We start from the raw sequence: 27,207 nt of genomic DNA on the forward strand, positions 1-27,207 counted from the left end.
TCCTAAATCAAGGGAGTTGGTTGTGTGTAGTATATTTAAGAGTGTGGTTTTGTTTAATAGAAGTGAAGTGTTTTGTGAACAGATGGTTTAAAAATAAATGTACTTACATTTTTTAACCAGAAACCTTGAGTCAGTGTTTGGTTGAGTCACAGTAATTGTAGTCCTTTGTGTAATTCCTATTACTGCCCATTTGCTCTTGAGATAAGTCTGGCTGCTCCACTACTGCTACCACTATAACTGTGTAGTACAGGCTTGTACCAAAGGTGAAATTGTACTGCCACTTGTGGACTAATCACCTGTAGTGTTCCTTAAGGGTACTGCAGAGGATTCTGCCTAACAGGCCGTTAGCACCATCCTTGAAATCCTCGGGGTCTTGTTCCTCCATTTAAATAAATTGCTTTCATTAATGCCCTGAAAAAAGACCTGGGGATCTTTATCGGTAAAGCTTGAAAGTAGTTTCGGGACAATGGACATCTTTATCGTGGCAACTCGCCCACACCATGAGATCGCCTGCGGTTCCCACCTCTCTAGGTCCCACTTAATCGACCTCAGCACCTCTGGGAAATTCCCCCCGTACATCTGGGCCACCCTACTCATAAGGGTAATACCTAAGTATTTGATACCTTTATTCGCTCATCTAAGACCGAGTGATGTGGCCACCCTCCTCAACTCCCCTATGTCTCCCGCCAGCGGGAGGATTTCTGACTTGCTCCTATTTATTTTTAGCCCTGCCACCGCCCCAAATGATTCCAGCTCCCTTATCACCTCAGGGAGGGTGTGAATCGGGTCTCCTATAATCATCAGCAGATCATCCGCATATGCCACCACTTTATGCTGCCTCCCCGCCATATCCATCCCCTTTACCGCCCTCGATTCTCTGAGTCTGCAAAGCAATGGCTCCAGATAGATTTGGGGCGGGAGGGGGCACCCCTCCTTAGTACCCATAGAGAGTTACACTCTTCCCGTGATCTCCCCATTAATGCTTATTCTGATCGAGGGGGAGTTGTAATTTGCCCTGACCATCTCCCAAAAGTTGTCCCCAAACCCCATCTGTTTTAATGTCCTGAAAAGAATTGATCCACCCGGTCAAATGCCTTTTCGGCATCGACCGCCAGTAGAGTTGCAGGGGTGTGCATGATACCTACTTTCTCCACCAGATGCGCTATGAATCTCAAATTGTCATGCATTTGCCTGCCTGGTATAAATCCTAATTGATCTTTATTGATCAGATTTGGGAGCAGCGGGGACAATCTAGAATTTTTGTGTACATTTTTGCATCCTGATTTATCAGGGCAATTGGTCGATATGACCCTGGATCCTCCAGGTCCTTTCACGCTTTGTGGAAGACCAATACCTTAGCCTTGTTCATGGTGGGGTCACATTTCCCTCCTCTCTAAGGGAGTTGTACAGTTTTGTTAGGAATGGGACCAGGTCTTCTGCATATTTTTTATAGAAGGCCGCTGTAAAGCCATCCGGCCCCAGCGCCTTACCCGATTGTAGCCCCTTTATTGCTAGCTGTACTTCTTCCTCCCTGATGTCACCGTCCAAATCTTCCCTGTCCTTTTCAGATATCTGCGGCAAGGTAAGGCAGTTTAGGTGGCTATCTTGGTCAACCCCACACGGACTCCCTGTGGCATACAGGTCTCGATGAAAGGCTCTAAACTCCTCTCCCATCTCTGTGGTACTGGTAAGCCTCTCCCCCTGTTTGTTGCGTATTTTCCTGATTGTCACTTTCTGTTGCTTTGCGCGCAGTTGCCTCGCTAATAGCTTATCTGCTTTATTGGCTTTCGAGTAGTACCAATGCCTGAGACGTAAGAGGCTAGTTTCTGCTTTTTTCGTGCTTAGCAAGTCTAACTGTCCCTGCATGTGCCTATGGGCTCTCCTCAGGGAAAGTGTTGGCTTATTTATGCATTCCCCTTGAATATCGGCCAACTTTTTTTTCCAGCTCTCTTTCCCAAGCATATCTCTGCCTGTCCTTGGACGCTTTCATGGCTATGAACTGCCCCCTAATGACCTCCTTTAGGGCTTCCCATACCGTACCCAGTTTTACCTCTCCTGTGTCGTTAATGGCTAAATATTCTTGTATCTTCCCCCTGATGTCTTCCCCCAATATCGGATCGTGAAGGACCTCATGTGGGAGCTTCCAACCCCAGATCCCCTTATTCCTGTTCGATGTCTTCACATCGAACCACAGGGGGGCATGATCTGATAACGAGATCGGCCCAATTTCCATGCTCAGTACCTTCCCCATTAGTCCTGCCGTAACCCAGAAGTATTCTATTCGCGACATCGAGTTGTATACATGAGAGTAGTGGGTGCAACCTCTTTGCTGTTCATTGCGCTCTCGCTATACATCTACCAGTTTCAGATGTTTCATTGGCAGAGACGTTTCGAGGGCACTCCCTGACCCTGGCCACCTTCCGAACTTCTTTCCATTGCCGGGAGCCACGCCATTTTTCAGGTCACCCCCAGGATTATTTCCCCCTCTGCCAACCCCTCCAGTTTCCCCAGTGCCTCCCTCAGGAAGCCGTCTTGCCCCGCATTTGGTGCATAGATAGCCGCTAGTGTGAGGTGGAGCTCCTCAATTGTGACATTTGCATATGTACCTTCTAATCTTGTCCGTTAATGTCCCATGAAGGAGGGCGCTCTTACTTTCGTGGACCGCTATCAGGACACCTGCCTTTCTGTCCTGGCCATTGGACTGTCCTTTCAGGGCGTATCCCTTTAAGTTCAGCTTATCTTTATCCCGCAGCCTTAAGTGGGTCTCTTGCAGTATGATAACATCTCCACCCTCCCTTCTCATCAGTCCCTCCACCTTTTTCCTTTTTACTGGATTATTGAGCCCCCTAACGTTAAAGGTAAGGATTCGTAGCTTACCCATGGGCCCCGGTTCCTGATGGAATATTGTCGCCTGTTCCCGTCCATATCCGAGCAACCCTCCGCCCCCCCTTTCTTCCCTCCTCTCCCGTAACTTAACCCAACATTTTATAACTTCCCCATTCCCTTTCCCCTTCCCGCCCTCCCCCCAACTTCCCCAGATAACCAACAACTGACCCGAGGAGGGACCAGGGGGCTATGGTAGCTTGGGCGTCCCGCCCTTCACTCCTGACCCTCTGCTTACTCGGGTATAACTGTGTAGGGAATCCTAAACCCCGCATTTACCTTTGGAGTTCTCGAAGTCCAACTCTGTGGCCCTCCTCCGGGCCGCTGCTTCTTCATCAGCGAGCTGTCAATGTCCTCTCTTTTTCCCGTATTGGTCCCAGCTGCTCGACTCGTAACCCCTCCTGATTCCATCACGAGTCCATAGCGGCCCCGCCAGCCCCCTTTTTGTCGGGATTTCCTGTTCTGTATCAATTTCCATCCAGACAGGTGTCTGCGGTGCTCTTCCCTTGCCCATTGGGAGCTCTCCACATTGCACTCCTCTTGGAGCCCCATAACTTGCAAGCCTTCCTCGCACGTTTGCACTCTCCTCTGCTTCCCGTCCCATGTAAATAGGAGGCCAAATGGAAAAGTCCACTTATATCTTATTTCCCTGGCATTCAGTTCCTTGATTAGTGGAGCCATTCTTCTTCTTTTCTGCAGCGATACCAGTGCTAGATCCTGGTACAATTGAATTTCCACCCCATTCATCTGGATGTGATCGATGTTGTGCGCCCTCCTCAGGATCCTTTCTTTTTGGGGATACGAGGCGAGGGCTACCAGCAAATCTCTTGGGCTCTCCCCTGGTTCGCCCGCCATCCTCGGACCCACTCTATGAACCCTGTACATCCCTACTTTTTCCTCTCCTTCAGCTGCCAGGATATCTCTGAAGACCTCTTGAAAGGCTGATTTGAGGTCTTTATCCTGAACCGACTCAACCGTATACTTGATCCGGATGTTCAACTGTCGAGAACGGTTCTCCAAGTCCTCACACTACAATTCCAGATTGTGTGTTAGGCTCACCAGTTGCTCTTGCAGTTCCCCATTTTGTTGTGCTTCCGCCTCTACATTTTGGACTATCCTTTCCAGCGTATCCGTCCGCTCTTTCAACTTTGACACATCTGTCCTGAGCTCCTGCAACGCTTGCTTCATGTCTTGCCTCAGATTGCCAAACTGGTCCTGCACCGTGGACATGCATTTTTCCTGTAATTCCCTGAACTAGGAATGGAGATCCTCTTTGGGGGCTGTTGCTTGCTTTGTGAGAGGCTGATCTGCCTGCATGGCCACCAGTCCTTTCCCTTTTGGGTTTGTCGCGGATTCTGAGGCCCACATTTGCACTAAATTCGAGTCCTGCATGTTAGTGGTGGGCTGCGCCTGGGGTACCCCACCATTGCTTAGTGCCTTGGACATGCTGTGTGGGGCGAGGGCAGGATCTGCTCCTTTCTGTGCTATGCGCCAAAGTCCCTTTTTACCAGATTGCCCTCCTAATACCTCAGGCACCTTTCATGGGGAGGCAGACCCCTTCTCCTCCCCCTCAGCTCTTTACTGGGTTCTTGTTGCCGTCCCTCCAGTCCTGAAGAAGGCCATGTCTGGCCCTGTTACTGCTGCGCCGGGGTTACGGTCCACCGCTCTCCCCTACTGCATTGGGGACTTATGTATACTTGTGTGTAGAGGGGTGCTTCGCCTCCCCTTCCTTAGAGTGATCTGGATGTATTCCTCCCACAGGTCTGAAGTGGGCCTTCCCCTCGCTCGCCCTCCACTGTTTGCTGGCGGTGTGCGAGGGGGGGGACCGTGACAGTCCTTTTCCCTGCTTAAGCGCCCTACTGTGTTCCCCCCAGCCGCCCCTGCTTTTTAACTGTGGTCCAGGCAGCAACCACCCGGGAGGCCAGGAGTCTCCCTCTGCCCCCTGCTCTGGGCCCTTGAGATCTTCAGGACTCCCTCCACCGCTCCCCACCTTCCTTTGGATGTTAGGCGAAGACCTCCCTCTTGCTGTTTCACGGATCCCGCTCAGAGCCGCCCGTCACCTATCTGGAACCAGAGGTCCCGCTCACTGCCACCCGTTGTCTCCCTGGCACACCTCTCCCAGCCACAGAGCATCCCCCACAGAGAGCAGCCTCACTCCTGCCAAGTGCCTGCGCCTGCACGCGCTGAAGGCTGCAGTCTCGTCCCTGCTGGAACCGGTGGCTCCTCTGCCTAATCTCCCTTGCCTCCGTTGCCGCTCCAGCTCTGCTGCACCGCTGAGCCGATTCTCACCGTGGGTGCAAGGAGTTGCGGTCGGGAGGTCCACTGCCTTCTCTCCCTGCAGGGGCTCCCAGCTCCTCCGGCAGTGCCGTCCGCACTGGCCCGCTGACACGCTTCCCACCGCCGCAGCTGTGGGGGAGGTGCGCCCGCTCCTGTTCGTATCTTCCCTTGGCTGAGCAATCCACCGCGAAATTCCGCAGCATTCTCTGCCCGGTACCGAGTCCGAGGGGAGAACTGGGCACCACCTGGATCAGCTCGCTGCCTTTATTGCCCCTTCTTTGTTGCGGCCCGGCGGGAGAGACACCCAGACACATCTCTACGTCGCTGCCGCCATCTTGGAATGAGAGCCCTTATATTTTGACATGGCAAGTACCATCGCATATCATTGATGCCCCCATTCTAAATGGTTAGGAACAGCAATTATAGACATCAAAGGTTTCCCATTTGGTGCAAGAGAGAGTAAGGAATCTGCAAAATGACAAAGCAATCTGCTAACACATTTATAGAGAATAATTAACTTAGTTTTATACATTCTCTGTTTTAATGTAAGGTGTGTATTTGTAGCAGGTATGACAAATGAAATCACAATAATCGTAAGGATTGGAGAAAAAAGTTATTTTTATTTGTCTAGATGTAACACATTTGACTATGAAATGTTCACTTTTAAGTACTTAATGTCTTTCCCCCAATAAGCGGTACACCAAAATATCCTTTGGTTATTTGATGTTTTCCTCTCAGACCTTGACTATGTGTGACACAATTAACATTAATGTATATTTTGAGATAATCATTAAAGGACCTGATTTACATCTCAACTTGTTTTTTGTGCAGGGAATTTTTTGTGGAGCACTGACTTAGCAGCCTGCGTGAAAGAACTACTCTTTCATATACTGGCAGAACTTCTCCGTAAAGTTCATGGCTTGGAACAGAAAAAGAATGCATCTGGGTTGTCATCTTCTATTGCCCTGCAGCTAAATCCTTGTTTAGCTTTGCTCATGTATTTACAGACTGAACTGCGCAAACTCTATGATGAAGAAACTCAGAATTGGACATCAGCAAATGTTTGTGGAGGCTCTGGTGTTGGAACTGTAGAGCAATGCCGGTTCTCTACGTACTTTCATGCTTTAATGGAATGTTGTCTTGCTGTGGCAGAAGTTACACTTCCTATTAACATGAGCTCTGCAGTCAGCGTGATGTCATCAACAAATGCCCCAAATCAAAGTGATTCCTCATCGTCATCTTCCTCCTCCCCTGGGCAAACACCACAGAGCCCAAGCCTCCTCTCAAAAAGAAAAAAAGTTAAAATGAAACGAGAAAAGAACTCCTCATCAGTGAAACGGTCCTCATCACGGACCCCAAGTGCAGACATGGCATTCCTTAACATTGGCGGCAGCAAGCCAGAAGATATGCTGTGGTTTCATCGGGCTTTGACACTGTTGATGATTCTCAGGCATCTGGCTAACAAAGATCTACAAGGGCTTAGTGTAACCAATGATGCCATAACGGATGCTTGCCAATCGTTGATAGGTCCCACTGCTCACAGTCGATTACTTGTGATTTCTGGGATTCCAACTCACTTAGAGGAAGCTGTTGTCAGGAGTGCAATTAGAAAAGCATGTAATGCACATGGCGGTGTATTCAAGGATGAAATCTACATTCCTCTGCAGGAAGAAGACCCAAAGAAATCAAAGGTTAAGGCAGAAGGGGGGGGATGCAAGAATGATCTGGAAAAGCCACCTGTCTTCAACTCCACTGATAATTTAGAAATTACCAGCCCGAGCAGTACAACACCGACAATGAGTCTGAGTGCCTCAGCTTCTACAAGCCAAGCCTCCCTCTGCAGCTCCCAAGGTGTGTCTCGGACCGCAAGTGAAACCTCTGTTGACCATTTACAAGCTGGGCAAGAGTTGCCTCTGACTCCTGGAGCAATAGATATACCTGGTGTTACCAGCCAAGAAAGTTTAGATCTCTCAATTTGCAGTACTGGAAGCCTTGGGAGCATAGGTAGTCTTGGAGAACACCTTGACAATGTAGAAACAGCATCTGCGACGGATGCAAGTTCATTGTACACAGTTACTTCTTTGGAAAACCGTCTTGTGATCTCCAGGCCGATCAAAGGTTTTGCAGTAGTGGAGGTAAAGATTTCTAGATATCTACAGTAATGTACTAATTAACATTTTAGGACTTGCATAGTCTGCACCATTTCGATGAAAATGTTCATTATATGTTTGATTTCTAATGCAAGCGGTGTCGTCATTATAAAATAGCATCCATCTAAAAATGTGCATGTTTAAATTTAAAGTTTATCTCCCTGCAAAAGCAAGCACGACTAATAGGCAGCGATGAAGACCCCATGATAGACCCCTGAAAGTCATGGTATAAACTGAAAGGGAATACATGTACGGAGATCAGCTTAGATTAATTGAGTTATTTAATTTTATAGAAATAATACATAATAATAATCCATGTTCAAATTCTAAGGTATAATATCCAAGTAAATGTTGCTTCATATTTTGTGAATTGTTGTATAGTTGCTTGTATTCAATTGAGAGTTAATTGATACAATAATTCAAACCTTTTATATGGTGTTCAGCAAAATGTTCTTTAACGGCATTAAATCAGTATGACTTTGTAGGCACTTGTGGGCAGATGCTTCTCATTGCAACCTCTGTCTTTGGCGGTATCCAGTCTTTTTATCACATTGTTTTCATCGCAGCTCTTTTTTGCCAATTTATTTTTTCAATTGTATTTTAGGGCAGAATGCAGGATGGATGTTTTGGTAAGCAAATCTGGGGTGGGGCTAGTTGGGTAGAGGGTTGGGGGAAGTGGTGGTGCAGGGCCTTCCCTCCCCCCTGCATTTTGCGGTAAAAAAGATTGGTAAAAATGTGATCGGAAAAAAGATATGATAAAGACATTGAACCATCTGTGGCACACATGTACAACTATGCCATTTTACTGGCCTAGTACAGGACAGGATACCTTTTGGGCACTGAGGCCTGTGATTAAGACTCACTTAGGGTAAAGGTTAATTCAGGGCAAGGAAAAGGATTACGGGTGGGCTCTTGTCAGAGACAAAGTTCTAAACTTTCTCCGTAATGTAGAGGAAATGCGGCATCCATCCGATGGAGCGTTCCGAAATAAACGTAACTTCTTACGTAACTTCTTACTGTCCCAATTTCAGTATCTACCAGGTAAGCAGTTGTTGTTACGTTTTCCCTATCACCAGCGTGAAACTATAACATAGTATTTTTCTTTTATTATCCCATCGTTCTATCGTTGTTAATGAGTAACTGGGCAGAAATGTCCTTGGTGGCAATTTTAGATTCTTTTATTAAATGGACATTGTGGGAGTTCTTGATTGTGCCAAATGTGTTCTCCTTTTTATTATTTTTAAATCTTCACTGCAATGGAGAAGATCTGTGTCATTAAAGTATGTCTTTGAGCGGCACAAGAAAGCAGTAAACCATTGAAAGAAACTCCCATGTATTACATTTGAGACCAGCTGGCCTTTGAGAGCTTGAGCTTTTTCAGGATTCTGCAGATAAGAACACTAGTCTGTATGCAGGCATAGCCCGAGGCACTACGAGACACTTGCACAAAATGAATTTTCTGTTTGTACCCTCATCGTGATGACCTGATTTGATACATTTTCTATACTTTCTCTTGAGGAATATGATGGGACAGGATAAGAAGAGATCAACATTTAGAAAGGAGTGTGGGCGTGGCTTGGCAGCCCAGAAAATGATTGCATGCCCCTGAGGCTCCGGACCCCGTACCAGCAAAAGAACAAAAACAGGCAGCACTTAAAGTTACTGGCACTGTATTCACCACATTATGACCTGCTGATGGTCCTGTGAAAACATTAGTGGCTAGAACGCCGGGCTCCAGCACCATTCAAAGAATGGTCATTGGCGGGCCCCCCCCTTAGTGCCAACTCCCTCATTGGGCACGGCGAGGTTGGGGGGGTGGGTGTTCCCACGGCCGTGGATGGCACCGCCCAGAGGAGGGCGACCTCACCAGGATGCGACGGGGCGCAGGCAGTGGCCTGTGAGCCCTATAAAGGGGGATCTGGCCGTGGGCACAGCCTCTTTTTTCCTGCTTCCTGTTTTGTTGCTGTGCGAGGAAGTTCCAGTAGTGGGCCTATTTGCGGGGTCCAGGCCAGGATTTCTAGTGTCACGGTGCTTATGTTCCAGTTTGAAGGACGGTTGGATAAGGACGGTCGGGTTGCAAAGTGAAAGAGAGAAGGTATGAGCGGAGGGAGATTAACATATTGGTTTATGGTATTGTGTGGGGGCTGGTAAATGCGCACAGTCGTTTAAAGTTTGGGGGTCCAAGGGTTTCATCCGGTGCTCGCGCCGGGAGAGCTGGACCGTTAGGAGGCTTGGTGCGTGTGGGTGCAAGCAAGGAGCGAAAGATCGAAGATGCTTATTATAAGTTGCGTTATGGGGCAGGTACTTTCGTTTTGCAAATGGTTTGGAGCATGCTCACGATTAATGCCCGAGAGGTTAAATAAGGAACACGCACTTGAAGAGTTCTCTAAGGATGCCTACACATCCGTTCATTACCCAAACGCGCATCATCCACATTGAGCGGGGGGGTAAGTTTAGCTCATCGGGTTGGATGTGGGCGGCTTCAGATATGGCACAACATGGAGGGGGCTGGGGGTCGTGGGACTCACTGCTATTACAAGTTCCAAGGGCAGTTTAGTCAAGTGCCGGGGCTTCTTGCTCAAGGTTTTTCCACATTTATTACTACGCATTGGTTAATGTGATCGAGGGAGAGGCAGGGGGCATGCACTCCACGGCATCCAATACGAAGTCATCACACGATAATGGTCGGAAAGGAGCACTTGCTGGAACCAGCGCCTTGTATTGAATGCAGGGGGGATTAGTTGTCACAAGTTGGTAAATGCTGTTTAGAATTACAGACATCGAGATTGGCATATGAAATGGGATGCATGCGGCGGGGTAGGACGTTACCGTGTGTCCAGCTAATCGTACTAGGAGTTTTAGAGGAGGGCGCATTATGCTTGGCAGGTGGCCGCTATAACATGCGGTTTGGGTGGGAAGCTAATGAGGGGCACAGGGCTGGTCACTGTGAATTAAAGAGCACATGTGCTTCCGCACACCAGTGCTCTGCAACGGGCCTGCATGAGGTCATTTGCTATGATCTGGGACCCAGTATCAATCAAAACAATTATCATTGGAATAAGGAATTTCTGGCCTGCACTCGGTATTGCGCTGCTGCTTTCATTTTGCAAAATAGGTAATGTTCTGATTGTGAGCAAGGGGTGTCGGGGCCTCAGCACAGGGCGTTTCGTTTTGGGCCTTTTTAATCTTTGATGTCCTGTTTGATTGTTTGGGATGCTTTGCTCCCGGGTAGGCCCGCAAAACTACATGTCCCAGAATGCAGTATGGCAATGCCTTAGAAATGCCCACTAAATGCGTCGGTCATGTACCTGCGAGGTGGGTTAAGGCGCCCCCTGTAGTTGTAACTTCGAATTAAAATTAATGGCGAAAACAAAAGGCGGAGAAATAGGGACTGCATGTATCACTGCGCAGCCTATCAAGAGAAATTCGACCGAGGGGCGCGAGCTGGAGGAGCATAGAAGTAGGCTGGGGGAATTGATTATTTGGAGGGGTGCGGGCGGGCAGACTTATTCCAAAGCCAGTGGCAGGCGGGAGCATACCGCGGGAGCATACCGCGAGATTTGCGCAGAGGGTGAAATGCAAGGAAGGGCATTCCAGACACCCCCCCCCCCGCCTTTTGTCACGCTTTACCCCTACCCCGACAGCCTTGCAGCAATCTTGGCCCGATTTGGGGGTAAAGTTACGAGTGTGTTTTTTTTGTTTTCGCGGGTCGCCGCACCCCTGCTGCGGGGTTCGCGTGTTGGTGCAACGCCATCAGGTCACTAGATAGTTCTTTGTTGACTTTATTTGCTTATAACATGCCACTTTAAGTAGGACTGGTAATTGAGAGTGGCAAGTTCGGGGATGTAAGTAGCAAGCATTGGACAAGTTTAAGAGAGGGCACGATAAAAGCGAAAGCATGTTTACGTTTGGAATCGTCGGAGATTGCCCATTGCCGCGTGGTGGTTCCTTTGTGTACGAGTCAATGCTTGGTAGTGAGGGTGGGTTGCCGCGCTGCGGGGGTGACGTGGAAGGGGACCTTAGTTGGGGTTTCATGAAGCAAGATACGAGGCCAGATGGTATTCCAATCTCAAAGACAGATGGGGACGTAATCTTACTCTTAAAACGCCAATGCACCTCCACAGGCAAATGCTGATTTTGTGTTTTGAGGCTATGGCTTGGTCGTTGATTTTCCCGCAATACCCACAGGTATTACACGTTTTCCCCAGTAAAGCTTTTGTACAGGCAGGGAGCATGCATAGCACTGGGGAGTGGAAAACAGCAGAAATAAGTAGGGGCAGGGAAAATACAGAGTGGATTTCCTACTGTGGCACTCCCGCCACGCACAGAGTCTAAACCCAAGTGTTGGCCGTTCAGCAAAAGCCACGAAAAGATCGAATTCATGCATCCTGGCTATTTGCGCGGTATTTACTCCAGGGCAGTTTCCAGCCAACTTGGTGCCCAGGGCGAACCCCCTCTGGCACAGGTCCCTCCCAAACTACACGCCTAGGAAGAAATAATTGCGGTAAAATGAAGCAGGTTAGTGTATGGGTTTCTGTCACGGGGGCTTCAAGGAAGGCCTTGACTAAATGCAGCGTCATAATGCCTCTATGAACATTTTGAAAGGTGGCTAATATCACCAGTGTGGTTTCCTGTATGCTTTGCTTTAAATAATAGAGCATTTCAGGCAATGTTTTGTCGTTTGATTCACCCGCGTTACCTACTGGGTCCACATGTCCCAGAATGCAATTTGTTCAATGCCCATGTTTTAATGCACGTTCAAAGTGGGTTAAGTGCTGGGGCGACCGACTGCTAGTAATTGTAATGCATGACTTAAGTTATGGGTCTGGGTTAATGCAGATGGGGGCATTCAGGTCTTTTACACAATTTCTCAGCTGGCCTGGTAAGACGGGATGGGGGGCTCATTTGCTACTGGGACATGCGATACGGGGAAGTGGGGGGAAGGTCTAGTGACGCAAGTGTTGATTTTCGGTTCTCTAGCACTGTTTTGGCGTTTTATTCCCCCCGATACCTACTGAGACTGCAAGTCCCAGAAGGCAATTTTGCATTTGCTCTGTTTCAATGCACAATGCGTTTTTTGCCATGTAACTGCAGTGCTTGGTGTAATGGGCTCTTCAAAAAGGCAGGGGAATGCACATCACTGCCTTGAATCACATAATTTATCTTTCTCCTCATACGAATACATATATATGTTTAAAGCGCCTCGGGCACGAACAAACTAGTAACGTGACCCTCCCACCCAATGCCACCAGTTTCTGATTGGCATGTCACGTGCAGTTAAAATCTGCTTTGCTGCTTGGTGGCCCTTGGACTTGTGTTAGGTGGAATACAGCTCCTTGCAAGGCTGGGCTTTTGTTGGGGCAACCTGGGGTCTCAATGTAGAGGTGGGATTAGTAAAGGTGCAAGTTATTACAAAACCATTCGCAATTCTGGCTAGCCACTGAAGCGAAACAAGCTCGCCTTGGAAGCAAGTCAACCGGAGCAACAGCAATTTCCAGACGCATATAGCATTGAATAGGCCACACACCCCCTACCCCCTGGGCAGGGGAGGGGTGGGTGCTTTTGCTGGCTCCGCCGGAGGAGGAAGAGAGGAATTTTGCCCTATTACGGCCATGGGCACATTTCTGGGGGCCAGGACAGGGGGACCAGGTTCTTGTTTTTACATGAGGGGGGGAGGGGATGGCGGCGATACCTGGTGATTAAACGGGAGGACAGAGGATTTATGGAAAGGGAACGCCACAACAAGGGAAGATTACTCCTAACAGCTGCACTAGGGTAGTGCAGGAAACAGTGGTGAGGTAGGAGATTCAGCTCAGTTTGGACCTGTCAAGGGACAGGGGTTGGGGAGAGCGGTATAACGAAGGTGGCCAGCCACCGGCCGAGGGACAAAAGTACTTGTGCTAAAGGGTCGATTGGGGCCACCACGTTGCGTGTTACATGGCTCACCATGATTTCTTTCATCCTTCGGGGTACGCAGATGGATACGAAAAGCAAGGCAGGATTAATCGCAATTATACAAAAAAGCAGAGTTGGAAGAAAGGTTGCCATGTTTCAATCACAAAGCCCGGACCCGGAGATAGTTGCAGAGGGGCAATTGGAAGTAGGGATGGTAATGGCGGGGACAGCCTTTTCGCCACCTCAGGGACAGTCAATGGATGCAGAGGCCTGGGCCAGATTTGTAGTGCTGGCCAGGACCGTAGGGTGGGAAACAGCGGTGGCGAGGATGGGGGGCCTACATCCAGCCGGGGAGGCATCCAACACCCAAGCAGCAGCCCCCCCTCCACCTACTCCAGCTCGACATCTCCCACAGGGGATCGGGGTAACCGGCGGGTCCCCCGGCCGTTAAGCACAAGGAGCCTGGAGACGCAAGGCCGAAAAATTGGGTTGGGGCACCACCACCAGTGGGCTGCTACTCGGGCAGCTGTCTATTAGGTCACGTGTACAGAGGGCATGACACTGCAGACAATTGGCGGTAGGGGCAAGGAAAAGGCCGGGAAGAGGGTGAGGCCGGAGGAAAACCTGCGGAACTGGTTGGCGGCATTCAGAATAATGGCGCAGATAATAGTGGAGAAACAGCCCGACCAGGGGCCAGCCTTATACCACTACAGGAAATGCGTGGTGGAAGAGCACAGGAAGTGGGGAGGGAGTGTTTGGTTGCTGAACAACATAAAGTTCAGGAGAAGGATGGAGAGCGACCCCAGCTTGAGATGGGAGCATAAGAGGGTGGAGGATTCGGGGGGAGGGGGTGGGCCAATGGCCTACAATAGAAGGAAGTAGTGAAACAGGGGATGTCAACCAAATGATATAAATGGCCAGGAGGTGGCCTGCCTCTGTACTAATAAAAGGCTTTTCTCGCTTGAAGGGGGCATTAGTGATTTATGGTGGAATAAAAAATTACAACAACGGTAATCACAATATGGGAATGAGGTTAATACTAATTGAAAACAGTCATGTAAGTGTATAGCATAGCGATGTGAGGTATGATTTACGATGAAACCATCGGGATGAGGATTAGGTCACACAATTGCAAACTCGTGGAGTTGCAAACTCAAATTAATAACCAATAGTAAAATCAGAGCTGTAAACTTTTCTTCTGCAGGAGCGAAATTAAGAATTTCTCCACCCCACCTCCCCCCGCACAGGCCCCAAACGGTGATCCTATTCACTGATCGATGGAAGCTTTCCCCCACTTCACACAGGAACAAACCAAACTGGCCTAGACCCACAACCTGGCAATGTGCTTTAAATTAGTATCCGCAGCTCAACTTTTAAAGTTACTTTCCCTTGCTGCTTTATCACACCACAATACTAGACCAACCACAGGAAGCATTTTCGGATGAAGTTATCACTCCAAGATGGACAGTCTGGTATGCTCCCACTGTATGCGTTCAAAATGCCTCTGAGAGTTCGAAAGGTGGCAAATGGCAGCAGTTAGGTTTCCTGTATGCTTAGTAGCTTCTAATCACAGAGCTTTTCAGGAGTATGAGTACAGGGGCACCACACCAGCTTTGGAAGCAAAAAAGACACGGAGCGACTCAGGGCAATCTGCGGCCCTGACCTTAGAAATTTATGGGTACTAACGCGCCCTTAGCGCTCCTAACAGATACGCCAGCAAGTAGGTTGCTACATCAGGCAACGCCAAATAAATAAATAAATAAATAAAACGGGAATCGTCAGGGCCTAGCTATGGTTAATGGGAGGGTGCGCAGGCCGGATCTCCCTCTCCCTCTTGCAGGGGAGGGGTGCTCTGGCTGGCCTGACAAGGAGGGGCAAAGGGGGGGTTTCTAGGAAGGGGCAGGAAACGGCGCAGAGTGTCAGTGGGGCTGGAAAGGAAGGACCGTGTTGGAGGGGAAGAGCGTACATGGGGGGGATAGAAGGATTGGTCGGCTTCCCAGCAAGATTATGAAATTGTAAAGGTTTTAAATAATGTAAGGGGTATGATGAAGGGAGAGCACGGTAATATAAATTAAAATAGAAGAACAACTTTAATAATGAGTAAGGCCCAACACGCCCCCCCACCCCCAAGTCGGAGGGCGGGCCTCCTACAAATTAACCACACGATCATGGGAAGACCTTTTTCCCAGCTCGCTGCTGTCAGGACAGTTCACCCTCCTGCAATGGAGTACAGACTAATGGAGCGGCAACCTGCAAGGAACGCCGTCACACAAGGGTGACGGTCGGGGATGGCGAATCCCCAGCGCAAATCATCACTCTGCCCGTGGAGTCCGGAGTGCCAGCCTGTCTGTGGCAAACGCGATGAATGGGGGTGAAAAACAGTGTTTGGTTTATAACAGGGTTATTTGTGCAGCACAGGCGACCAGGTGCCTGAGGGGGAACTCACTGCTGCTGGTTGTCCGCAGTGAGTCATGGCGGAGGCACTGGTCGCGGTGATAGGTGTCTTTCAGACACGCCCAGTGGATGTTACATAGTGTTCCCTTTAGAAAGTACTGTCGGATACAACAAGGGAACTGCACAGCCATCAGCTTAGAATGAACGGTGCCCAGGAGTATTGGACTCAGGGGAGGTACCTATAAAAGGGGAGGGATTAGGGCGCTTGGAAGACCTTCCAACTCCAAACATGGCTGGGGGAAAAAGGGAAGTGCATCGATGGAAAAAGAAAAAAGGAGAGTAAAAACGAATACAACAAGGGGAGGGGAAGGAATGAAAGAATTTTAGTGGAAACAGGGTCTGGCAAGGAGGATGGTAAAGTTGGGGGGGGGAGATTAGGGGGAGGGGAACCTGGGACGATGGGTCAGCTAGGAGGAGAACTGGAGCAGTTACAAGGGACCGCTTAGGGAGAACACTGGGGAATGCCTGGCGGGGGGGTACTTGGCAGCCGGGAGTAGTGGCCTAAGAGGAACAGGGGAGAGAGATGGGGGAGGACCTTTTAAGCGATGGGTAAGGGGAGTAGGAAGGGGAATGAATGACTTTGGGCTTCGGGGTGTAGGTAGCTATGGGTGGTCGTGGCTTGAGAGAACAGGATGGCAATAAAGGGGAACGAGGGGTCTCGGGGGTGGGACAGCTACGGCGGTTTGGAGTTAGGGCAGCCCTGGGTTTCGACATAAGGGGGGGATTCACGACAGGCTAAAGGTCAAAACGTAGGAGGAGCTAAAGCTGTAGGAAAAGAGAGACCATCAAGGGAAAAGGGGAAGAGAGGGAATTTAGGGGAAAAAAGGGCAAAGGATAAGTGGATGGATCCTAAGAAAGGAGAACAAGTAACAAGTGAAAATGAAATGGAAATGAAAATGCACTTAAACAGAATGGGCAAAAGAAATGAAAGGGTAGAGAGGGATGGATAAGGAGGGACAGGGCCCTTGACGGGTCCGCAAGGACCAGAAGTGTCGGGGGTGGGGGGGGGGGTGGAGGTTAGGAAGCTAGTCCTCAGCTCAGAATCCTTTGGGTAGCAGCGAAACGGAAAACCTGTAACTTAACTCCTAACTGTATGTATGATAATAAAGTTTGTTATGTCAATTTTACTTCCACTCAGACAACTGGTCATGCCTCTCATTTTGGGCTGCAGGTGGGGGGCTCGCAGGGAGAAGGGTCGCAGGTTGGAAATAGGGGTATGCAGCGGTGTGTGTCTGTGTGAAGTTTGTGTAGCTGTGCCCCCACACTGAGTGTCGGCGCTGCAGGGATGGCAAGGCCAGTGGTGTCGAGCCACGTGGTGAATGCGGACGCTGGTGGTGGAGGGCCGGGAGCAGTGCATGTCATGGCGCCTGGATTGATATGCAGCTGCTGAAGGGTGGACGCAAGCATCTTCAAAGTTCGCAGCACCAGATTGAGGTGGCGGGGCTGTGCGCTGCACATGCTGCAGTGGTCGGAAGAAGCCCAGCGAGTCTGAGCTGGGGGTCGGGCTGCAGTAAAGGAGGCAAGAGCAAGTGCAACTTCTTGCTGGAGGCCGCAGAGAACCCCACGGGTGAGCCTCTGCGTTGAGAGCACTAGGCCCTCTTCAATGTTGCCTACAACAGGGCTCAGAGCTAACGAGGCGCTTATCTTGGAATGGAGGGAGTGCTATAGGTAATTGCCTGAGCGCCTTCATAAGGACCTATAGTATGTGCTTTTAAATACATGCCATTGCAACTGGAAGCTATAAGGATGTGGGAAGGTGCATTTTAACCACATTAGAGGTCCCAAGTTGCTTGTGAGCCACAGCTTGGTGGGTTTGAGTGACTGGAATAGCGTTTGGACCCCCTGGTTCCCCAGAAATCCTCACACGCACATTTGGGGAAGCCTGCACCCTCTGATCCATCTCCACAGAAGACATCCCACAATCAGGTCCTGGACATGCAGCAAGGGGACCTTGTGCTGATGCTGGGGGAGCTGACCAATATCAGGCTAACCATGGTGGCGGTGGACCAACGAACAGTAGAGATGCCGGGCGAGATTAAATCTTTGCGGGTGGAGATGGGGCACTTCAACAGGTGGGTACAGGAAGTTGAGGACCGGATCTCGGCATTGGAGGACCATATGCCTGGAACACCTGCAGAGGAGGGTGGAATAACATACACGTGTTCCGAATTCTGGAGTGCATGGAGGGCTCGGACACAGTAAAGTGAATATAACAATGGCTGCCCTAGTTCCTCAACTTCTCGCCTTCCCTAGAGATTCACAGGGCTCATAGCATATGAGACATTATCAGTTGTCTCCTCCGTCACTCGCAGGTTTTGCAGATCTTGGATAAAAAGAAAAAAGGCAATGGGGAAGCTACCCCTTCAGAACCAGCCAATATCTATAGTGCAGGACTTCTCCAGGCACACAATGGTGAAAAGGAGGAGGTTCTTGAATTTCAGGCTGGAATTGCAGAGACTGGAGCTCAGATTTGGTCTGTACCCCCCAACCCCACGGCGAGAATGCATATTTCTAATGCAGACGGTCTCACCAAATTCTTTGACGATCCAGAGGATCTGGAAGGCTATCTCAGAGAATCGAGGAGACCGGGAAGGATATGACTTGGAAGTCTGCTACTCCCCTAACATCACAGGGCCATCTAGAACAGGACCCTTCTGGAGCCGGAGAGGGTCCCAGGGCGGTATCGCACCTCGCTCACTTTAATTATCAAAATGACCCATCATACAGGCACAGATTGGAGTTTCTTGATACCCCTCCCCCCAAGGAAGGGAGGGGGGGAGGAGGGGCATGAAAGAGATACATCTCAGTCTCCGTTGAAATCGAAAACGCAGCCTTCAAAGACTACCTGAGGTCAGAGGTTGTCCTTGAGAAATGGTAAGGTGGCCCAGCGTGGAGGTAGTAGTGGTGTTATAGTTTGATACACTGTTTGTGCGCCAAAGTGTCATAGGAGTCATTAAAACTGGCGCAGGGGACAATGCTTCCTCCCCAGTACCCCTTCCCGTAGCCGGGGGTTGCTCAGTCAGGGGGAGGGGGGGTGACTGGTTTAGTTGTCTTATCGCCTCCTCAGGGCTCCAGGGATGAGTCCCATTGGGAGGTGGGCGGTAGTAAGGATGTGTCATGGGGGGATGTGGGGTAAGCGGACTCATGTTCTCGTATGTTTCAGATTCTCTTTATTTTCCTTCTTGTGTTTTATTTCTCTTCTTCTCGGATACTTAACCAATAAGTGAAGTGCAGTAGGGGTGTGGGGTGGCCTGAAGTGGGTGGTTACCTCGAAGGGTTTGGAGTGGGGGATAGGAGGGTGTACTTGGGCAGAACATACAATTTTACAAATGGGAACAGGGTTAGGTGGATCAGGCTCATAACACATAAGGCTTTGCAGGAGTGTTGAGATGGATTTCTGAACTCTGGCCTGGCGGGCAGAAGTTCAGAAATCCATCTTAACAAATTGGTGTACAGAGCTGGGATAGGACTGAAGGTATCCAGTGTTCCAAACTAGTGAAGGCATTTCAGATTACCCCTACCCAGGACACATAGTGACCATAGTAGTAAGTAACTGTGAAGGCCTTAGACCTATCTATAATAATGGAAACAATTACCAATTGCCATGACCCCAAGATGTCCCAAGACCCCTGTGGGTAGCATTGGGAGAATCTGGTCAGAAAGACTGGATGCCTGACGCTGGAACAGGCTCCTGCCTGTAACTCAAGCAGACTGCCCCATTCAAGATGGCCCCCGGGCTGGGCCAGTCAACTGAATCCAACATGGCCCCTAAAGGGCCTTTGTACAAACATCCCTGATGGTCTAGTGGTGCTGGGTGGGCCCGCCCTGGGCCACACCCAGTGATTAGCGTTTTCTCCGGCTGAGGTTACAGCGTAACGCTCGCCTGCTCGTATCCAGTTCCTCCCCGACGTGTCAAGACTTCAAAGGCTCCAGCTCCACTCTGCGTTCCAGGAATCCTGTGACCCAGCGCTTCATGACGGGTCAAGGCTTCCGGATCAGCTGCTTCCTGGAAACCATCTCGGCTCTCCGGGTCCGCTGACAGCATCGAAGGAATAGCTTTGTTCACTGCGCGTCTTTTTCCAGATACTCCGCGGCTCCTGAAAAATACCAAGAACACAGAACGGGGGTAATCGACGAATTTAGAGTGAACTATTAACTCTACCCATACCCCTCCCACCTCCTGTACTCTACTTGACAGTGGTTGCCAGCCTCGAACTGCATAACACCTCTGCATCCACTCCGGACCCTGTGGAGTAAAGGACAAGGGTTAGACATTAATACTACAGTGCAGCCATGCTTAACCCATGTGAAGAGCTAAAGGAGAAACTCTTTGACACACAGCAAGATTGTATTTGCTCTATGAACAAACCACAATAAAACTACCTTGCCTATCCATCTAGGCACTCCCAACGTGAGCTGGTGTGCCATAGCAGGTCTGGGCCACAACCATCCCAGTGAGGGAACTGGGAAGACAGCTCAACCGCTGCAAGACCAGTGAAGTAACTGTAGACTATACCTCAAGATACGCCTGGAAGAATTCCAATGACTTGGCCAAGCAAAGGCAATCTGAACATCCTTATCCAGGCCACTCCCTGACCACTGGGTGCTTGAACCTGAAGTGAGCAGGGCGGAGAGTGTGTTTTGGGCTGCAGCAAAGAGTAGAAGGTTGTCGACAGACCGGACCAGAACCAACGACAGTCCGGACCAGGCACTCCTGCAGGGCCTCAGAGGTAAGCGTTACACCAATATAACCCTGAATGCTTCAAAATCTGAAACATTGAGAATGTTTACTGAGAGGCTTGCCTGCTCAAGGTACAAAGATTGAAATGATCCAAAGGATCATGGACTGGCAAGACTCACAACTCAAAGTCATTGTATCAGATGAGAGTGCAGAAGGTGGTGGGGCTGCTCGCACTGACAGAACTGACAGTTCTGTAGCTACCCTCATCCATGCTGCCCATGATGACAGAGATGATGTAATGTCCCAAGTTTCCTCTGCCAGCTCAGATGCTGAGGCCATGTTGGAATTCAAGAAACAAGAGCTGCAGTTGAAGCAGAAGGAGCTTGAATTTCACATGGCTAAGCTGAAGATAAAGCAGGCAGAAAAACAAAAGGACAGGGATCACCAGTTGGAACTGGCCAAGCTTCAAGTTTCAAATGGATCGAAGGGATCTGGACAAGCCCTATTTTAAAGACAGTGTGCTGATCAATGGAGTTGACACTCCTGCCCTTAGGGATAGTGGGGCCAGCAGAACAGTAGTGGATTATACCTTGGTAGACCCAGAGGAACTTGCCAGAGCTCCTCTGTTACCCACTAAGTTAGCTGATGGTCCCCCTCTCAAGTTTCCAGTTATGCATGTAAATCTTACTATAAATGGTACAGTGGTCAGGATTCCAGTGAGCATTCAGAGGCAAGTCCCGGGAAAGTTCCTGTTGGGTAATGATCTCAGAGCTTTAGGGCCTGTGGGTGACACAGCAGAGAGACCATGCACAAGGTCACAAACAAGGGCTGCACTGGCCAAGTCCAATGCCCAGCCTAAGCCAAAGGGGAAACCCAAGGCTAAGGAGTCAGAAAAGACAGAAAGAAAATATGCCCCCTAACTAACCTACCACTGAGGTGGAGATAGTTGGTCAAACACCTGAACCTGACGAGGAAGAGGTGTGGCCTGAAATCCTCAATCCCCATGACCATCATGAACTACAGAGGTTGTTAGTGGAAGGTGGTGGTCCTGAAAGGGGTTAGGTTCAGTAAGGGCCATCATGAGTGCCCATCTTTAGAAGGCCTAAGCAGACAGGCCTGCTCCCAGCTTTAGAGTGAACCTCCTGGGAAGCACAGGACTTATTGGAAAGGATGACTTCTCTACAGTGAGCCTACAGTGTCTACAGAAGGAGACCATAGGAGGTTGGTGGTTCCCCTATAGGAGGTTGGTGGTTCCTCTTGCTGTAAGACCCTTCCTCTTGCAGTTGCAAAGGTTATCCATGCACTTCTACTGGCCCAAGATGGTGGTGCATGTAGAAGGTCACTGCAGGAGTTGTGCATCATGCCAGTTATCTGGGAAAAGTGGCACAACAATCCAAGCTCCATTGGTACAACTCCCTGCTGTGGGGGTACCATTTGAGAGGGTAGGGATTGACATAGTTGGTCCCCTTGACCCTCAAACGTCCTCCAGCAATAGGTTTATCCTGGTGCTGGTTGACCATGCCACCAGGTATCCTGAGGCCATCCCATTGAAGACTGTGACTGCCAAGTCAGTTGCAAAAGCATTACTTGGCATTATTAATAAGGTTGGCTTCCCTAAAGAAGTTGTCTGATAGGGGCAGCAACGTTATGTCAAAGTATATGCAGGCCATGTGGAAAGAATGTGGGGTTACCTATACGTTTTTATCTGCTGACCACCCACAAGCCAGTGGTCTACTTGAGTGGTTTAACAGGACCCTTAAGAGCATGATTGGGGCTAAAGAAGAACATGGGATCTTCTATTACCATGCTTATTGTTTGCCTACAGAGAGGTACCTCCGGAGGGTATTGGCTTCAGCAGGTTCAAGCTTCTTTTTGGTTTCCCTGTAAGGGGACCCTTAGCAATAGTCAAGGAGGGGTGGGAGATGCCCACTCCCTCCATCACTACCAACGTAGCAGACTATGTGCTAGGACTCAGAAAAAGAATGGTACACCTGATGGGTCTGGCTAGTGAGAAGCTGAAGGCTCGGTAAACTCTGGTGAAACCTTGGTATGCCAAGAAAGCTGCCCTCATCAACTTTATACCAGGTCAGCAAGTCCTGACGATGAATCCTATAAGGGCTAGGGCTTTGCCGGACAAATGGTCAGGCCCTTACACAGTGGTGGAGTCACTGGGTGAGGTCAACTATTTAGTGGAACATGAGAGGGCTGGACAAGCTCCAAAAGTTTTCCATGTAAATAGACTGAAGGCTTTCATCCCAAGAGTTGAAATAGCTGCATTGCTGTTGGCTTCAGATGTTGAGGAGGAGGAGTCAGAAGCCCTTCCTGAGCTGTTCCTGGGCAGTCCGTCAGAGGGCTCCATTGAGGGTGTCAATGTGGCCCCTCACCTGACTTCTGATCAACAAGAGAAGGTGAGAAGTTTGCTGAGGTAGTTCTCCCCTTTTTTTTCACAAGCTCCTGCTTTGACACCTTGGTGCAAACATGATATTGACACAGGAAATGGAGTACCTACTAAACGTAGGGGATACAGAATGTCAGACAAAGTAATGTCTTACATTAAGACAGATGTCAACAAAATGTTGGATCTTGGGGTGATTGAACCCTGTAGTAGTCCTTGGTCCAGCCCTGTGGTTTTGCTTCCAATGGCAGGTAGCTCTGAGCTGAGGTTCTGTGTGGATTACAGGCCTGTCACCAAGACAAATGCACACCCCTTGCCTAGAACAGATGAGCAGATGAGCTGGTGGATAATTTGGGTGCCTCCAAGTACCTTAGCACATTTGACCTCACTGCAGGCTATTGGCAAATAGCTCTTGCAGAACATGCCAAGGAGAAGACAGCTTTCTCAACACCAGATGATCTTTACCAGTTCAAGGTAACGCCTTTTGGGTTGAAGAATGCACCTGCCACTTTTCAGAGGCTTGTGAATCATGGCCTTAATGGGTTGGATGAATTCCATCTTTGCATATCTGGATGATATAGCAGTCTTCAGTGCCACCTGGGAGGATCATGAGCAACACCTTAGAATTGTGTTGCAGGCTCTTTAAAAGGCCTACTTGATCATAAAGGCCAGTAATTGCCAGATTGGACAATGTTCAGTGGTCTACCTTGGGCATGAAGTAGGTGGAGGGAGGATACAGCCTCTTCCCAGTAAAGTACAAGCAGTACAAGACTGGCCTACCCCCACGACACAAACCAAGATGAGAGCCTTTTTAGGACTCAGGGTACTACCGAAATTTCATGGCAGACTATGGCACCATAGCTGCCCCTCTGACTGCTCTCACAACTTCTAAGAAACCCATTAAGGTATCTTGGTCTGAAGAGTGTGGGAAGGCCTCCAAAGGCTTAAGACTCCTTGAGCCAGGCCCCTGTTCTCAGGACCCCTGTTTACCAAAGGCCTTTTATTGTGCAGACAGATGCCTCTGACACTGAGATAGGGGCTGTTCTATCACAAGTAGATGAGAAGGGTAAGCAACGCCCTATTGGATTAATTAGTCGCCAGCTTAAGGACAGAGAGCTAAGGTAGTCCACAGTAGAGAAAGAATGTGTCGCAGCCCCTGTGGAAGCTGAGGCCCTACCTCTACGGGAGCCACTTCACTGTGCAAACTGACTACAAGCCCTTAAAGTGGCTAATGAACATGAAGGGAGAGAATCCTCAGTTGCTCAGGTGGCCCATAAGCCTGCAAGGGTTTGACTTCACCATTGAGCATAGGCCAGGTGTCCAACATAGCAATGCTGATGGTTTGTCCAGAATGTTTAACCAACCTGAACATGGGACGACTCTAGGGGTGGATTAATTCCTGCTGTCCTCGGTCTGGGAGAGGCGAGTGTTAGGAAATATTCCCATTTATGTGTAATTTTCCGTCCAGTTTTGTACTCTCCAAGTTTTTGCTGCTGTTTAGACACCATACTCTGACTTTGCCAGTGAAGCACAGCCTTCAGCTGCACTCCACTGGACTTTCGCTCACTTTATTATGGGGAAACTGACATGCCCTTAAAGACAGTCAGTACTGGGAGACTTTTTCCCTTCGTCCTTTCCAATGTTGCAACATGTTACACGTGTTACACGTGCACAATGTACCTTACCAGTGGGTCTTCCTTTCATTTCCAAAAGCTCTAGACTCCCTCAAAGAATCTTTTTTAGGAGAAGTGCAGATGTGCCTTGGACAGGGCTGGTGGCAGATTATCTTTTTGCATATTTTTAACCCTTTCTTGCCATGCAAACCACGTTTACTGCGGTTGACATAAGAAGGTGGCCTAGCTCCAAAATGGCCATGCTGCAAGGTTCTTTGTCCTGTCCTTTGGCCATCTTACCCCTTTGCCGTCCCCAGGTCGAGCCGACCCGGGTCAGTCCTTATTTGGGCACGCATTCTCCCGCGAAACGCCAAGCTTTAGCGAGCTTCTGCATGCCTTGTGTGTGTGCCTCCAGGATGTGGGCTGGACTGTATAGTTCGAGTACACATCCTGGGTTGCCAGAGAGTCTGATGTGCTGTGAATGACTGGGACCACCGTGGTCCGTGATTGGTCCACGTCTGGTGTGCCTGTATGTGAGCAGATCTCCCACTGGGTCCTCTTCATTTTGGCGTGAAGGGGATTCTGGATAAGAGAAGGTCCCAAACACCCACACCAGGTCGATCTCTTTAGTTCTCACTAAACCTAGGACCCAAGTATCCTGAAACTAAGAAGCTGAGTCGAGGAACCGCTGGTGACCCGCTTGAAGGTTTGGCAACCTGAGCCCGCTGTTGTCCCGCTGGACCCCTCTGCATCTGATCGAACTAAACTAGAAGGTCTGGAAAGGCGCTTTGATCCTTTGAATTGTGGGACCAACTATTCACGGCACCTTCATCTAAACCTGCAAGTAAGCCTCTTCGGAAGTGTCCCTGGACCAATCAGTGGGCTGACCAGCTTGCGCAAGACCTTTGCTCTGAAACAGCTGCTGTTTTCGAGGAGACCCTTGAAACGTGGTACATCGCAAGCTCTGTGTTCACGGCACTCTCACACTGAATTTTGTACACTTGTCTCTCCCAGGTCTGGAATAAAAGAGTGCCTGAACCAGAGTACACACGGTTACTGTGTCGCCCAACCGTGGTGATGAACTTCGCAGGTGCCTTGCTGCTGTTCCCCTCTGTGCCCTCAAGCCTGCTACTGTGAAACTGGCCTGATAATCCACCAGGAGCAGAGAAATTGCTGCTGTCCCGCCAGAGAATCATCACTGTAACTTCGCAGCTGAAAGCTGCAGAGCAGCACAACTGCTGCATTTGACCCTGCAACCGAAGTGGACTCGACTGCCGAAGTTTGGTCCGGAGAGGGATGGGGGTCGGTGAGTACCTACAACCCTTACTGGTGACCACTAGCACATCCATCCACTTTTATGCACGAGTGTCCTCTGAGGGCCACTCACCTTTCCACAGTTAGCCTCTGCTACCATCCCATTCCCAACTCATGCAAACTGTTCTGCCCTTTTATGGAGACCCTCCACGAATAGTGGGAACTTGTTCTTCATTGCCTCACCCACCTTCCTGAGCTGCTGCAGCCCCTGCAAGAGACCCTGTTTTCGCCCTTCTGAACTATCGCGTGCACCACCATTTGAAAGTATATTTGGCACTAGGCTCCTCTTTTCGTAGGGACTGCACTGCCTCTCAGTTAGGGTGTATTTAAGTCGAGAACTGCCTAAAGACTAACTGCACTGCTTTTTTCCTTCCCTTTTAGGTTGTGAAACCATTCAGTGCTTTTAACCCTTTAGGCCACTTGGTATTGTATATATGTGTTTATAGTAGTGTTGTATTAGCTTGATTTATTACTGTTGATAATTGCTTTGTGTTAAAGTTCAAAGGCCTAGAATACATGTACATTTATTTTTAGTATATATACACCTTGGGAGTGATTTGTAGTGTCCTTTACTCTGTCTGCTCATTGAGGTCTTTAAGTCACCCTCACGCCTCCTGAGACCTAGTCTTGACCGCCACCAATGGTACCTTGATTGGTCTGGCTTGTCAAGAAGGTAACCCTGTTCCAAGAAACTAGGCTGGCCTTCTGAACCTCTGCCCACCAAGTCAGAGTTCAGAAATCCATCTTAACAAGGAGGTATGCTGAAGTTTATTTCGTGGAATGTGAACGGTCTTTGCTCGCCGATTAAATGACAGAAGATGCTGACGCATGTGAGAAGATTAGGCGCTCAAGTGTCTCTGCTACAAGAGACCCACTTGTCGAGTGCGGGGTAAATCATGCTTAAGAAGCACTGGGTGGGACAGGTGGTGGCATCGGAAGCGGCAGGGCGTAAAGAATGGGTGGTGATACTAGTTCACCAGTATTGTAAGTTTCAGGTGGAAGAGTCACATGCAGACAGTGGCAGGAGGTGGCTGGTAGTTAAATGGAAGCTGGACAATAACCTGCTAACCATAGGAAATGTGTACCGGCTGAATCATCAGGACAGGGGGGAGTTCTGAGGGTCCCTGAGCTGAAAAATTCAATAAACTAAGGGAGATGCATTGCTTTTTTGGGGTGGGACTGTAACCTGCCACTGGATCTGGTGATGGATAGTGAGTTCTGCTCCCCCCCCTGAGGGTGACGAAGATGCATAAGACATTCGAGGGGTTGATACGTGACAATGACTTAGTGGACGTGTGGTGACTGTGCAGCTCCGAGGCGCGCAGGAGTATACTTTTGTCTCCCATCCCCACAAATCCCATTCTAGAATAGATTGTATTTTCATGGGGGAGGGGCCTGATGCCGCTAGTAAAGGGTGCGAACATATCCCCGATCCTTATTTCGGACCATGCTCCAGTGCCGGCGGACTTTGAATAGGGGACGTTGTGAAGGGTGAGTAACAGATCGAGGCTCAATGTTGATCTTCTTGCAAGCTCAGATTTTATT

General features: G+C 49.4%; 1 protein-coding gene across 8 annotated transcripts in view; it reads left to right on the forward strand.

The window, feature by feature from the left end:
* Nucleotides 1-27,207, forward strand: part of HECTD4 (HECT domain E3 ubiquitin protein ligase 4) — a 4,298,785-nt gene that overhangs the window by 3,439,638 nt on the left and 831,940 nt on the right. For all 8 annotated transcript variants that reach the window (XM_069619495.1, XM_069619492.1, XM_069619493.1 and 5 more), the window contains exon 61: nt 5,992-7,295. In XM_069619495.1, coding sequence (XP_069475596.1) covers nt 5,992-7,295 — 1,304 coding nt within the window. The remainder of the gene's footprint in view (nt 1-5,991; nt 7,296-27,207) is intronic.

Source organism: Ambystoma mexicanum, chromosome 10 (assembly GCF_040938575.1).
Source record: "Ambystoma mexicanum isolate Mex_15411 chromosome 10, UKY_AmexF1_1, whole genome shotgun sequence".
Classification (NCBI taxonomy): Eukaryota; Metazoa; Chordata; class Amphibia; order Caudata; family Ambystomatidae; genus Ambystoma; species Ambystoma mexicanum.